Genomic DNA, 15,108 nt, shown 5'->3' with positions numbered 1-15,108 from the left:
CCTGGAGTGGGACTTGAACCCACGACCTTCTCACTTGGAAGCGAGAGTGCTACCCACTGAGCCACGACCAACACAGGTAAACTTGTCCAAGTCACTGCTGATGCTGAAATAGGAGAGGCCGTTGATTCTGAGGACAAAGCTCGGGAGCTACAAGGAGTTGGGTAAAATATTAGGGGGGGGCCAGAACACCAGCAGATATTAAACTGAATAAGGAAAAGAGTACTGTGCAAAGGGGAAAAACAAGGGTGGCATAAGTACTTCACCAATGATGTTGAAATTATAATAGGGTGGAGCTTCGAGAACTAGGGGTATTAGCAGACTCAAGGCTGAACATATCATCTAACTGTGGAACAGCAAATACAGCAGAACGCTGAACTACACAGCCAAAAACAGTAGTACGAGGTAGAGGAATCGCGCTCAAACGGAGGAGTGCTCTGCTCAGATCACACCTCCCAGGTCTAGCTCTGGTCACTGAGGCACAAGGGAGGCATAAGGCAGTTCAGAGAAAGGACACAGGGCTGATCCCTCTGTGTCAAGAGGGTTGGAGTTAGGAAGAAAGGCTGGAGGAAAGACCGGGGGCTTTTCCGCCTTGAAAACAGATGATTGGTGCAATATTATTGATATGCAAGATTAACACATGAAAAAAATAAAATTCAATATAAATATCTGAACTAAACCATGAGCATCCCTGATTATAATCACTCAACCATTGGTGGCCGTGCCTTCTGTTGCCTGGGCCCCAAGCTCTGGAACTCCCTCCCTAAACCTCTCTGCCTCTCTATCCTCCTTCAAGATGTTTCTTAAAACCTACCTCTTTGACCAAGCTTTTGGTCACTTGCCTTAATTTCTCTATATGTGGCTCAGTGTCAAATGTGTGTGTCTCAATACTCCTGTGAAGCACCTTGGGACGTTTCACTGTATTAAAGGCGCTATATAAATACCAGTTGTTGTTGAACTCTCAAAGTCAAACACACATTCATTAACAGGACCTTAGCCAATGAAGCACCCAATGTCATTCAAGGCTCTGAGGTCCACTGCTACTTTTGTTGAACATTAATGATATTAACATGCTCGAAATCCCGTGCTGGAGCAAAGTTCATTCTGCCTAGAGGACCCGACCATCACAAGACAAACAACTATCTTATAGCCCTGTCTCCAGTCTGATGCCCAGTCGATACAGATGGTTTTGGAAAGGAAATTTAACAAGACAACACGTTGGCCAGGAAGAGCGATAAACTCTCACTTTCTGCCTTTACACAAATAGTTTTAAGGCGTGCAGGAAAATTTATACTTTAAAAGCATTCATGCAATAAACAAGATTTTGAAACAATGGTTGATCTTGCCATCCGAAATTAATTATTCTCCAACATCTCACCCAATGGTGGAGTGATTATAGTCAGGGTTGCTCAAGAGGGCAGAATTAGAGTGTAGACATCTCGGAGTCACTTTTCTTGCAACCCAGACTCCTAAAACTAGTCCATTATTCTTGGATACCAAACTGCTCACGACCAACATGCAGCATTATCTGTTCCCCATTCATAGGCTTGATGCGACTAAATATTGCATAGCATAGATGCATTTAAGAGGAAGCTAAATATGAGGGATCAAGGCATCGAAGGTTATGCTGATAAGGTTAGATGAAAAGGGTTGGGAGGAGGCTCGTGTGGAGCATAAACACCGGCAGAGACCCGTTGGGCCGAATGCCCTGTTTCTGTGCTGTACATTCTATGCAAAGATCCATCAGAGTGTATTTATTAGTCAGGGAGCCTCACCGCCAGCATTCAGCTCGTCAAAACAGTGATGGCTCGATTAATTTACCCAGCAAGTAACCGAGACAAGCAAGGTTGCAGGGTTAATCCCTTAACCAATCCATTCAAATTTGGGTGATCTCATACGGAGTATCCGAGGAGCAAGGAGGAAAAAAAAAAAAGACACTTGCAGACAGCCGGTGAAAGGAGCTATCTAACTACCTCTGCTGGAAACGTGCGACCAGATCTGGATTGGCCGTCGATGCACTCCAGTCACATAACATTCACGGTTTTCACATGGGCGAGGGACTAAAGGCAAACAGTGCCCCTCCCTTCGGGAGCGGCGAGAGAAAATTGGAGGGGGAAAAAAAAATAGTTGAGAAACAGAAAGATCATTTGAGAAATATTTCTGTGCACTGACAAACGGGAAGCTCAAACGATGTTTAATGGTTTGAATACAGGACCGCTTGGAACTTTGGGATTTGCATTTCCCCTTTAATATATATGGACTCAAAACATGCTCTTTCTTCAGTAGTTAGTGCATCATGTTTTCCCCAAGATCCTTTAATCTAGCGCAAATAGTGCACAGACTTCATCCCGTACTGATTGCATCTTCTAGTTTTCAATTCGCTTGTACTAAAACACAAATATCATATTATTGAAGTAGAACTACTGCATCCTGAAGTCAGCCCAGTGCCAGATAATATAAAATCTGCACTTCCTGTCTGGTCAGTACTTGGGCAGGTAATTGAATTGCAACCCCATCTAACTATAAATGAATGCGGTTGTCTCTAAAGCTGCTGCATTTGTGCACAGACTTACCAGACGTGTCTAGTTTCCTCAAATTCGGATGATTTGCCTGGTACTGGTCGTCGCATTGCTTACTTTTATCCAAAGCGTCTTGCAATCTGCCACACAGAATAAAAATAAAGGGACTGGCTTTAAATATTGAACCAGCGGATTAATGCAGGAAACTGAAATGGATAACTGTGCTGACTCAATACAAGCTCTAGGATGAATACGTGAAAAATAAATGCTGGGATTAATACTCTTGCGCGGAGCTGAGAAGCAACATTTGGACATCTTTCACTGCAAATACAAGGCGGCCAGATTGCAGCCTTCTGCTGCAAATCCTTGGTCACGTGGCAAGCAGGACGTTCTGCAACTTGATTGACAACAGGTCACTTTAAGTAAACAAAATTTGCGAAGTAAACTCTTGATTACTTCTCAATACCTTAATAACAAGGCATTCAAAAGCCATCTAGAACACACACACAGCTCTCGTTCAGTTCTTGGATTTTGGTGGGTCATTTTTCTTTGTGACAGTAAACTCGGTTCTGGAATCAATTATCAAAACACAGCTTAGGCAGAACTGGAGATAGATTAAACAAAAAGACATTTAGATAAGTACAGTAAAACAAAGTTCATTGCAGCACATGAGACTCCAGCCATCTTTATCACAACTTCCCCTCCCAACTGGCAAGACACTGCGAACAAATGCCGTACTGCGATCATGTTTCAACTGCCCAAAGTCTAAATGCAGAATCAACAAATGCAAAAAGGAAAATGAGCATTACCAATTTGACCTCATCTTAGTCCGTGCCCTACATTTCAGAGACTGAAGAACACACGACAGAAAAAAGTGAAATGGAACAATTAAGTTGCAGAACACAACACAGGCAACTCTTTAATGGAAATCAAATAACATTTGCATGTAGCAATACAGATGCCAGATACACTCAGCCATTCTGCATTATTCAATTCTACTAATTCAATGTGCCTCAAAAGCTCCAGACGTTTTCATTAGAACACAAGAAATAGGAGTAGGCCACCTAGCTCCTCGAACCTGCTCCACCTTTCAATAAGATCATGGCTGATCTGATCATGGACTCAGCTCCACTTCACTGCCCGCTCCCCATAACCCTTTATTCCCTTATCGCTCAAAAATCTGTCTATCTCCACCTTAAATATATTCAATGACCCAGCCTCCACAGCTCTCTGGGGCAGAGAATTCCACAGATTTATAACCCTCCGAGAAGAAATTCCTCCTCATCTCAGTTTTAAATGGGCGGCCCCTTATTCTGAGACTATGTCCCCTAGTTTTAGTTTCCCCCATCAGTGGAAGTATCCTCTCTGCACCCACCTTGTCGAGCCCCCTCGTTATCTTATGTTTCGATAAGATCACCTCATTCTTCTGAACTCCAATGAGTATAGGCCCAGTCTACTCAACCTATCTTCATGTCAACCCCTCCATCTCCAGAATCAACCTAGTGAACCTTCTCTAAACAAACTCCAATGTAAGTATATCCTTCCTTAAATATGGAGACCAAAATTGTAGGCAGTATTCCAGGTGGGGCCTCACCAATACCCTGCACAGTTGTAGCAGGACTTCTCTGCTTTTATACTCTATCCCCCTTGCAATAAAGGCCAACATTCCATTTGCCTTCCTGATTACTTGCTGTACCTGCAAACTCACTGTGTTTAATGCACAAGGACCCCCAGGTCCCTCTGTACTGCAACACAATGCAATTGCCAGTCTAATCATTTTCCTTTTATAGGAATAAACCAACAACTCCGGTAGCTCTAAAATGGAGCACACTGTTGATTAAAGAGTCTAGTAAATAAATGTTGCTTCTCTGCTTTAGTGGTTCAATGATAGGAATCTTGCCTTGGTAAGAAAATTGTAGGTTCTAGTCCGACTCCGCAGACAAGAGCACATAATCTGGGCCAACACTCCCAGTGCAATACTGAGGGAGTGCTGCACTATCGGAGGTGCCGTCTTTCAGATGGGATGTTAAAACCAGAGACCCAGCTTGCCCCCTCGGGTGGACATAAATGATTCTACGGCACTGTTCTAGGAGCAGGGAGGGTTCCCCTGGTAAACAACCTAGCCAATATTCATCCCTCAACTGTTTGTGGGAACTTGCTGTGTGCAAATTGGCTGCTGCGTTTCCTACATTGCAACTATACTTCAAAAGCACTTCATTGGCTGTAAAGCAATTTGGGATGCCCTGAGGTCATGAAAGGTGTTATAGAAATGCAAGTCTTTCTTTAGAATGTGACTCACAGTTAGACCCATTCCCTAACAATGAGAGGGAGGGAGAAAGGAAACAAGAGGTCTACAATTCCTCAGACAGTTGATTCTTTCAAGGTTATCGATGAACTGAAAAGTGATCATTTAAAAGCAGCTACATACAATGGTGGCCATGTTGCTCTGGTAGCGGAAGTAACTATTATTAATTACAATGGACAGACCAATCCTCCACAAGAGCTAATGAGCGGGTGAGCTCACCAACACGTTGCTGGCACCCTATTGGTAGTTTGCCCACATGTGGAAAGTCCCGCGTGAGGAATGCGTGGTAAAGCTGCAGCTCTGCCAGTGACAGAGAATTAGAGTCACGAACTTTAATAGAATTTTGAACTTTTACAAGACAAATTCAAGGCTGTGGGCGGGCCTAAAGAACTAACAGGAGACAACTTGATTATTGGAATTGTCTGGGTGTTGGGACTATGTTAACTTGTCTGGAGAAATGGGTATTCGAGAATCCTTCTCCACAAGAGACATTAACATTACAACAAATAACTCAGATAGCTAACTATCAACATGAATCTGGAAAACCATTTCAGCATATACATCACAAAGAGGCCTAAGCCAGCCTGTATGCAAAAAACTAAGCGCAAAAGGACATTAAAATTACCAAGCTAATATTTGCATGAGAAAACAGTTTTTGAACCCAAAGCATATTAACTTTTAATGAGCCCGCCAAAATATTACAAAGAGTCAAGCCCGCCAAATTTAAACAAAGAATTCTGAACTGATTTGGCGCCAAGATTAGAACAACCCAAACCATATAACTGGCCCTGTTTCAGAGGGTATGACATACTATGCCATATTGCTCGTGCTATACTACTGACTATGTCATCAAGACAAGGAGCGAAACCAACGCGACAGTTGTAAACTAACTTCTCCAGCCGTGAAGTCCTGAAGGAAGGAAGGAAGGCAGCAACCGACCACAACCAACATGGTATCAACGGAAAACCACCGCGATCGACCAAACTCGAAACAAAACTCCAATGGGAAAAAAACAAAGAATCAAAAAATGTTCACTCTACAATCTGATCTTGACCTACCAAAAGAATATAGAAACCTAGTTCTAACCAAAGAAAACGGGTACTTACCCCACAGATCCAAAACGCGCATCAGCAGACTCAACCCAACTGAAGACTGCTCAGCAAAAAGTCTTCTCCGACGTTCTGGATACGGCAAGCAGACCCCGAAACTGCAATCTACCGCTAACTGTCAAAAGGATTGGTAAGCATAGTCCCTGCATGCCCGGGAGACCAACTTAGCTAGGATTAGGGATTGGAGGTGGGAGGTGTAATTCTACTGTAACCCCATTTGAATGCAATGTGTTGTTCTCTATTAGAGTCATTATAAGCTATTGTAATCCCCTCTGAGTGTGTAAGGTATTGTTCTTTAATAAGTTTGAATAAGTTCTGACATTGTACTTTATTAGAGTAATTATAAGTTTGTAATTTCTCGACTGTAATAAAATCAAAGTTCTTTTGCAACAAACCAGTGTTCTTTGCACTTTGTCACATCCCCCAAATAAATCCAGAGTCGAGAACCCAGGGAGTGGGAGCGATTCGAACCGCTCAAGTTGGTCAGAAGGGAACCTGACCCCCTCAAAGACCACCCCCTACAGAATGACGAGCCAGGCAGGAGCTTGGTCAAAAGGGTGTGATGCAGTAGACACGGTTTTTGAGGAAAGAAGCAAAATGGGAGAGAGGATTTCCTGTTGCATATCGAAGAAAGTCAATATAACAAAGAAATGGGTACTGAACCTATTGCGCGCTGAGCATCCTGTGGACGCTGCAACCAAATGGACTGCGTGTAAGCAGCATAAACGCTCTGTGGAGAAAGCAATATGGTTAGTCTGCCTACACCGACAGGTCCAGCAATTGGACAAGAAAGTCAAGTCGCTGGAGGCAGACCTCAGAGTCCAAGGAACACTCGGATGCCAGAGCCATCATGGGGGAGAGATTATTTGAGGAGTTCGGCAAGCAAAAGCAAGGGAAACTAGTTAGTGGAAACGCATAGAAACCACCAGGATTACCTTCAGTGCCAGGTCACCGAAGCGAAGGGTCAAGAACTGGTGTTGCGGGAAGAAAACACCTGCCACACCAGGATAATTAAAAAGCAGGAGGAGAAGTTAAGAGATGTACAGGCCGCTTCTCAGGTAGCAAGCAGCAGAGGGTTCGAGACTGGAGACCACGGCCCCTGCCAAAAGCAAACTGAGAGTCTGAACCTTGCTCTTTCCAAGGCCAAAGGCACGTTCTGCCTAATAAACCCAAACGGCTCGGACAGACCTGGAAGAGCAGGGGGGAACCGTTCGACCAGTACCTGTGGCCCCGGGGCTTAGCCCGATCTGGCAGCAGGAGGGGCGAGCGGAGGGGGACATTTACCCAGTACCTGTGGCCCCGGGGCTTAGCCCGGTCTGGCAGCAGGAGGGGCGAACAGTTTGCGGGGCAGACGGAAACGGTGCACCACCACCTGTGGCGTTGGGTTGTAACTCGGCTTGGCAGCAGGGAGAGGTGGGAGCGACACCAGTACGACGAGGGCCGGGACCAGCGCCGATGTGCCCGGTACGGCAGCAGAAGTACGGTGCGCCCACTCTCAGTGGGGCAGCAGGGCCCCTCGAAAGTAACTTGGTGGTCCCCCACAGCACCCAGCAGCTCAGAACCATGGTCATCCACCTGGACAAGCTCACCCATAAAGGGGACCCTTCGGTTCACTTTCTGGAAGTAGACCAAGCGGCAGGGATCGAAGGGTGCGACGACACCGAATCGACAAAAATGCTCCTATTCTCCCTAGACAGTAGATTGCACCAGTCACTCTCCACAAGCACCAAGAGAGGGCAAAGTACATCTCTGGCCATCCAGGAAGAAATCCTGGAGGCTATGGGCCTCGACGATGGGAGTCCCTTTTCCCGAGTGGAGAAGACAATGCAACAGGCAGGGGAAACCCCACAAGCTTTCAGACAGGCTGTGACGCGTCTACGAGTGCGCCTGCAGTAGAACTCTCAACCGGGATCACTTGACCCGGGAGGAGAGGACCCACTGTTTCCGGAGCCTGGTGGCAAACAGTTTGCCACGGGTGAAGGCCAAAGCCGAGCTGTGGTTCGATCCTAGGGATCCCAAAGGATCAGCGATCAGGCAACTAACCCGAGGGACGGAGGAGAACCCACCCAAGGGGAGGGTACATGAGTTAAGGCCCCACCAAGCAAAGAGGAATGGCGCCAGGAAGGGGGTATCTCTTCCGACACCAACTGTAACTGTTTTGGGTGCGGGAAAAGCGGGCAGTGGAGAAAGGATTGTCGGAACCCTTGGAAGGATAACGTAGGTAAGGAACCCCCAGCACCTGCCAAAAAGGCCGGACCCGGAGCACAGATCTTTCCCTCTTCCTTCGAGGAGCTCTTGGCCGCGTTCCGATCCATATTGGATGGCCCAGGGAAGGTAGCTACGGCCATCGGGAGGGAAACCCCATCCGCCCCGCCAAATCCCGAAAAAATGATTAGAACCGGCACCTAGGTGTACCTGTGTCCCCTAAAATACGATGCACACAAGAGACCGTGCGTCAAGATGGAGGTGGTGAAGGTGACAGGGACCTATCTGCTAGATACTGGAGCCTCAAGCACCATTGAAAACGCAGACAACCCAGCCGCCTCACCTCCATCTAATGGGGTCCCGTACAGTCTAGTGGGTTTCACGGAATGAACAGGCTGGGTCGTTCTCCATCCCGCTACCATTGGGAACAGTGAACCGTTCTATGGACAGGGACGCCCAGCCAGCAGCCTTCGGCAGTGAGGGACTCACGGGAGTGGTCCTCACGGGAGAGGTCGTGGTGGACCAACCACCAACTGAGAGTCCCCAGCCTGCAGCCTCAGGCTGCGCGGAACCCACGGGACGACATAGACCCAGCAGCTACACAGAAGGGGGTAGTGTGCTGTAGTACCGGAGAGGCCATTCCCCCGATCATCTGGGACTCAGGGAAAGCCCCAGTTCTCTGGGTCCTGCAGTACAGACCACCTTACATCCAGCCATACAAACTGCCCAGAGGCCGCAAAAGGAAGAAGCGGAAGAGGATTTAGCCTGGCCACCTGGAGACGGGTGGCGACTGTACATAGCGTTACTGTACGATTTTAAGGGTGCTTTAAATATTTTTGGGAATCAAGTTTAGATTTTAGAAATTTTAACATTTTAAAGTTCAAGTTGAATTGTAGAACTGGATCACCTTTGCCAAGCCAGAGAACTGTTTTTCTCAAGGGCAAGGCTATCTATTTTGTGTCCATACAGGGAAGGAACCGAATGATGAGGGGCTTTGCTCCTGCTCGCCCTAATGGGGGTGAGTACAGGTCACAAAGGTGACATTGAGGAATGGAATACCAGGGGGTACACTATGCAGTAGCTTCAGTCATCTTAAAGCTTACAGAAGTACACTTACCTGCATGGTGCCCGAAGGAAACGGAGCAGCTATACCAGGCCTTACTCAGAAATGTTAAGAGTTAGTTTTGGCAACGTAGATAAAACAGATTTATAACCCTACACACTGGGAACACTATGGGCACAGGGAGACAAGAGGGAGGTAAAGCGGGTCTGCACCTATTTTCTATGTCTCTATGTTTCTATGTTATAACTATGGAAATTTGGGACACGAGCCGGAATTGTAAGCTCCCGAAAGGAGGGAAGCCAGGTTACGAGGGTGCTGAGGCAAAACAGAGCCACAGGAAGGCAGCCGACGACCCAGTACAAGTTTAGTGGTCGCATTACAGCAGGTTATGGGCACGGGTGGAGAGATGCTGGACTAAAAATCTCCGATGTTTCAGTGTGAATGGTGAAATTAAAAGCATGTGGATGGTTTGTAACTTGTCTTTAAGTGTGTGTGTGTCTGTATAGTTTTTTTTTCAACTGGCACTGGTTAGTTTGAAATTGGTTTGAATTAATTTGGAATTGAGGTTAATTAACCTGGGAAAACCAAACTTTCATTATGGCCATGGTGGAATTTTGGTTGATTTAAATTGTGAGAACCTCTAGTTCCAGACATGAGGCAATCACATATATTTGATATTTTTAAATAAAAATTTTCCGACCAATTCAAGAATGTGACCAGTGGAGAAAAGGATGTGTGCTGCTATTATGCATGAAGGAGAGAACCATTGTAATGTGTAAGCTATTGGTATGCGTGGGACCATGCATTAGTATGCGTGTTTGTCCAAAAAAAACGTAACACTCTGTGCAAGCAGAAAGCAACACCTTGTCAAGAGTGAAATAATTATTCCGAGCATTTGTAAAATGTTGAAGTTAGATTTTAAGTTATATTTCAGTGGATGCTTTCCCTCAGTAACAGTAAGGGAAAACCAGCTTGATGAATTAACCCATTGGGCTGACAGAAAAGCCACAATGGATGTTCTTTTCTTTTTCTTTCAAGCAGGTAATTACCAGAGGTGTAATTGATTTATAGGGAAATGACCTCAAGGTGTAGCTGAACTTGAACCTGGATGGGGCAGTGCTGTGTGAACTCCAGTAATTTAGATCGCAAAGGCTGGACATTTGACTTAGCTAAATTGATTTAAAGATAAAAAAAATATGAATAACTGGAGAAGGACCTGAGGGGGCGGCCCTAACAGAGCAAAAGATTTTTTTTCATTCTTTTTGTCTCAATAGAACCGAATCGAGCCGAAGATACGAGATTGTGTTGAGAAAGGTGGTGGAAGGAGAAACAAGGGATCCATGTCTGTGTGGGTTTGAGGCCCAACGTCTGTGTGATCCCAAATCCCCCGAATACCATCAATGCCCCAAAGCTCATCTCATACACCAGGAAGCCCCCGCCCAGAGCCCCGATGGTGCAGACGACTGTAGATAGGTGTCCCACCACCAGGGGTCCGGGGAATGGGTTGGTGTTAATTCCCGACTGACAAAAAGTTGTGTTTCAGAACGGGCACCGCTCCGTGGCATCCGTGATCCTGAACCTGACTGAAGTCCACCTGCCTGTGTGGTGCCCGAAGACGGAGAAGCTTTATGAAACTCCGTTAAAAGTGATGTTTCAGAAATTTTATGAACTGGACTATGGACATGTAGATAAACAGCTTTGTGATCTGAATATTGGGAATAGTGAGGGGTCCGGGAGGCAGAGAAGAGGGACCTAGAACGATGTAGCCACAGTGTTCAGTACAGAACGGGTATTGTTAAAATAGCATGGATGATGGTTTTGCTCGATCAGAATGTGGGTAGCATATATAGGTGGTGAGACATATTGTGTCACCATTAGTACGCCCCACTACCAGCATGGACACATCTGGTGTCCGGTGAGTGACACCAGTTTCTGTTTTAAACCCGAGGCAGAAGTTCAAGTGGCCCAGGGACGGATTGTCCCCATTCCTCACTGTGAAGGTAAACATTACAAACCTGCAGCATTATGTTACACATTTAGACTATGAAATTCCTCCTTGACCCGAACATCTTACCGCCCTACTGAAAGCTGTAGAAGTATCACAGAAACTTTTCGATACTTTAGAACAAAAAACAATTGAGATAGGGGGGTCAAGATTCTCGAGATTACAGTTCCAACTTTGGGGGGGATATTTTCAGAAATATAGGAGGTCCCTGCCGGGATCAGAATAGCCTCGCACGGTTTCGTTATCTGCCAGCTCGCGACTATTCTTTATCTATGGTGTACGACCTGCAGGGTGAGAGGCAGAGGTCGTCGGGCCCAGCACCAGAGGGTGCTGGACGAGCCCTAGCTGAACTTAAAGGTTGTATCAGGGAGGAAAACACAAAATATGATAGGACACTGCAGAAAATTCACAGTCACCCGGTGAGGTCCGGTTTAGATTCCACCTGCTGTAAAGAAAACGCAGAGGTCAAGTGTTAAAAAGGTTTTTACTGTGTGTTTTTTTTACTGTGTATTTTTTGTGAAACTGGAGTAATGGAGGGGCGTTGGACCCCCTCTATGCTGTAATGGAACTTATGACTGAATTTGCCTGTAAACAGTAATACATTTCAAAGGGAAATGTACGTTTGGGTTTAGCTAGGTAAATTACAGGGGAAGGTCGACTCTTGGAAGTCAGGAATTTTGCTCACCTAGCATGACACTCAAGTATGTAGAGTGTTACAGGGGGGACTGTAGAGTTGCAAAATTCATGGGAGAACCCCCCAGTGTTTGGACTCATTGGAAAGGAAATTTAATTTGGAACTATCTACCAGAAAGTTTGGAATCCTAAAATGCTTATGGAAGAAATCTACGAGTTTTAACCAAGTTTGAGATTTTTTTTTAAAAAAAGGTGAATGTTGAATCTGCAAGAAAAGGGGTGGGGTCAATCTCTAAAAGGCCAGTTTGGACATTGGAGCTAATCAAATTGTCTGGAAACTGTTTACCCCCGAAACCTGCCCCTAGAAAATACTAGCATTGAAACAATCAACCACGGAAGAAACATTAGCACCCCACCCAGAGGACCCAAATGTCACATACATATTCCAACACCTTTTCAACCGGCATAGAAATATCTGGCTCAGGCCAGACTTCCCGGAGCAAAAAGCAGTGCTCTCACAATGGACAAGAGCTCATCAACTCAGAAAAGTCTATCAACGCCAGATTAAAACTTAATCAAGTTTCAGTTAGCTGGGCTGCAAAACCTAAACAAAGAACCAAGGTTGATTTGGGGACAGAAAAGGAAGTCTCTCAAAAGTATAATTAAGGCCTGTTTTTACAGCCAGGACTGCACTTAGCTTCTACACCAGCTTCGTATGCTTCAGATCTGGTAGACTTCAAGACCAGTACACCAGCTTCGTTAACTTGGTTCTTCAGAACATCAACCAAGACAGCATCGCAAACTACCAGGACACCAAGCACGCACGGCAGCAAGAGGCTCACGAAACAACCACCAAGATATTGCCAGCAGCCAAATTGGTAATATTGAGCCACCGCGACCAACGATTTCCAAACCGAAGTCAACTCGACGAAAACCCGAAGATTCACAAGCTGTTTCCACTCTACAAGCTATCCCTGAGCTACCAACGTGTAAAACATTACCTAAAAGAACTTTAAAACCGACTGCTGAAGCAAGAAAGTGGTACTTACCCCATAGATCCAATACGCACCCTACCGCATCAGCAGACACCACCCAACTGAGGAACACGCAGCAAGAAGTCCTCTCCTACGTTCGGGGTACGGCTAGCAGAATCGACAAAATCCAACGCACCCCGAAACCGGTCACCCATTACCGACCGTCAAGGAAGGATTGGTGAGCATAGTCCCTGAAGCCCCAGAGCCTAACCTAGTTAGAAAGGGGGAATTGGGAGGTGGGAGGTGTTGCACTGCTGTGTATTCTCTTGTGTTTGAGTAAAGGATTCCCCATTAGAGTGATAAGTTTTCTCATTTAAAGTGATAAGTTTTCTCAGTTTTAATAAAAAGGTGTATTCATTCTTCTTGAATAAAAACCATACATTTCTTCGTACAAAACAGTTGTCTGCTGTACTTTATCACACCCAGATTAATAAATCCAGGCTCGAGAACCAGGGAATGGGAGTGACTCGCAATCGCTCTGGGTCAGGGAAGGCAAACTGACCCCATTGACACCACCCCCTACATGCAACACTATGCAATTTTCAGTCTAATCATTTTCCTTTTATAGGAATAAACCAGCAACTGAGGTAGCTCGAAAATGGAGCACACTGTTGATTAAAGAGTCTAGTAAATAAATGTTGCTTCTCTGCTTTAGTGGCTCAATGGTAGGAATCTTGCCTCGGTCAAAAAATTGTAGGTTCCAGTCTGACTCCGCAGACTGGAGCACATAATCTGGGCCGACACTCCCAGTGCAGTACTGAGGGAGTGCTGCACTATCGGAGATGCCATCTTTCAGATGGGATGTTAAAACTGAGGCCCAGCTTGCCCCCTCGGGTGGACATAAATGATTCCATGGCACTGTTCGAAGAAGAGTAGGGAGGGTTCCCCTGGTATACAACCTGGCCAATATTCATCCTTCAACCAACACCTAAAGCAGACAATCTGGTCACGATCACAAGGCTGTTTGTGGGAACTTGCTGTGTGCAAATTGGCTGCAAAGCGCTTTGGGATGTCCTGAGGTCATGAAAGGCGTTATAGAAATGCAAGTCTTTCTTTAGAATGTGACTCACAGTTAGACCCATTCCCTAACAATGAGAGGGAGGGAGAAAGGAAACAAGAGGTCTACAATTCCTCAGACCGTTGATTCTTTCAAGGTTATCGACGAACTGAAAAGTGGTCACTTAAAAGCAGCTACAAACAATGGTGGCCATGTTGCTCTGGTAGCGGAAGCAACTATCACGAATTACAATGGACAGACCAATCTACCGCAAGAGCTAATGAGCGGGTGAGCTCACCAACCCGCTGCCGGCACCCTATTGGTAGTTTGCCCACATGTGGAAAGTCCTGTGTGAGGAATGCATGGTAAAGCTGCAGCTCTGCCAGTAACAGAGAATTAGAGTCATACAATGTTGGCAGCAAGACACCAGGTATTTCAAAAGTTGTCAAGCCTAATACGTAAATTATGTTGGCTTGTGTTTAAAACAACGGAGTGACTGCTGCCAACGGACGGAAGCTGTGCAGAAGTTGGAATCATGGGGCTAGACTTTCCACTTTCTGGCTAAGGCCAAAAAAAATAGGCCTTGTTCCAGCGATGCGGGACCTATCGCCCGTGCTGATCGCCGACAAGGCCTATTTCCCCCCGCCTCCCGCGATTTTCTACTCGGCTTTAACCCAGTGATGTGATTTCGCAGCGATCTCACGATCGCCCAAAGAAAACAAAAGCGAATGAAAAAAAGCTTCCCTTGCAACGCATTGCTGCGCATGTGCAGGTTGCTGCTCCTTTCCACGTTTTGGGAGGTCAGGGGTCATCACACATGCTCAGAAGCTGTGAGGGGTCGGGGGGAGTGAGGGAGAGAGAGAGAGAGGGGGTCGGGGGGAGTGAGAGCGTGGGAGTGAGAGAGAGAGAGAGAGAGAGAGAGAGAGAGAGAGAGAGAGAGAGAGAGAGAGAGAGAGAGAGAGAGAGAGAGAAAGCATTTTGTGGTCTGATATATCAGATATTAATCGACATGGAGGAATCATTTGAGAGGCGTAAGGCCAAGCCCTTCAGCGAGGAGGCCAATGAGGCCCTCGTGAATGCTGTCAGCACCAGGTGGGAGGATCTGACATGGGGTGGGCATGGGTAACCTCCACCCCGTGCATATCGGAGGATTTGGTCTGACATTGCCGATGTGATCACCGGCCTCCAATGAAACGCGCACACCGGACCAGTGCCGCAAACGGTGGAACAGCCTACTGGCA

General features: G+C 46.1%; 1 protein-coding gene across 1 annotated transcript in view; it reads right to left on the bottom strand.

The window, feature by feature from the left end:
• Nucleotides 1–15,108, bottom strand: part of snap29 (synaptosome associated protein 29) — a 49,101-nt gene that overhangs the window by 11,822 nt on the left and 22,171 nt on the right. The window contains exon 3 of the mRNA XM_070888051.1: nucleotides 2,571–2,656. Within this exon, the coding sequence (XP_070744152.1) occupies nucleotides 2,571–2,656 (86 nt within the window). The remainder of the gene's footprint in view (nucleotides 1–2,570; nucleotides 2,657–15,108) is intronic.

The sequence above is a fragment of the Pristiophorus japonicus genome, chromosome 8 (genome assembly GCF_044704955.1).
Source record: "Pristiophorus japonicus isolate sPriJap1 chromosome 8, sPriJap1.hap1, whole genome shotgun sequence".
NCBI classification, from domain to species: Eukaryota; Metazoa; Chordata; class Chondrichthyes; family Pristiophoridae; genus Pristiophorus; species Pristiophorus japonicus.
Note: the sequence above shows the minus strand (reverse complement) of the source record. Positions and strands in the feature narration are given on the sequence as shown.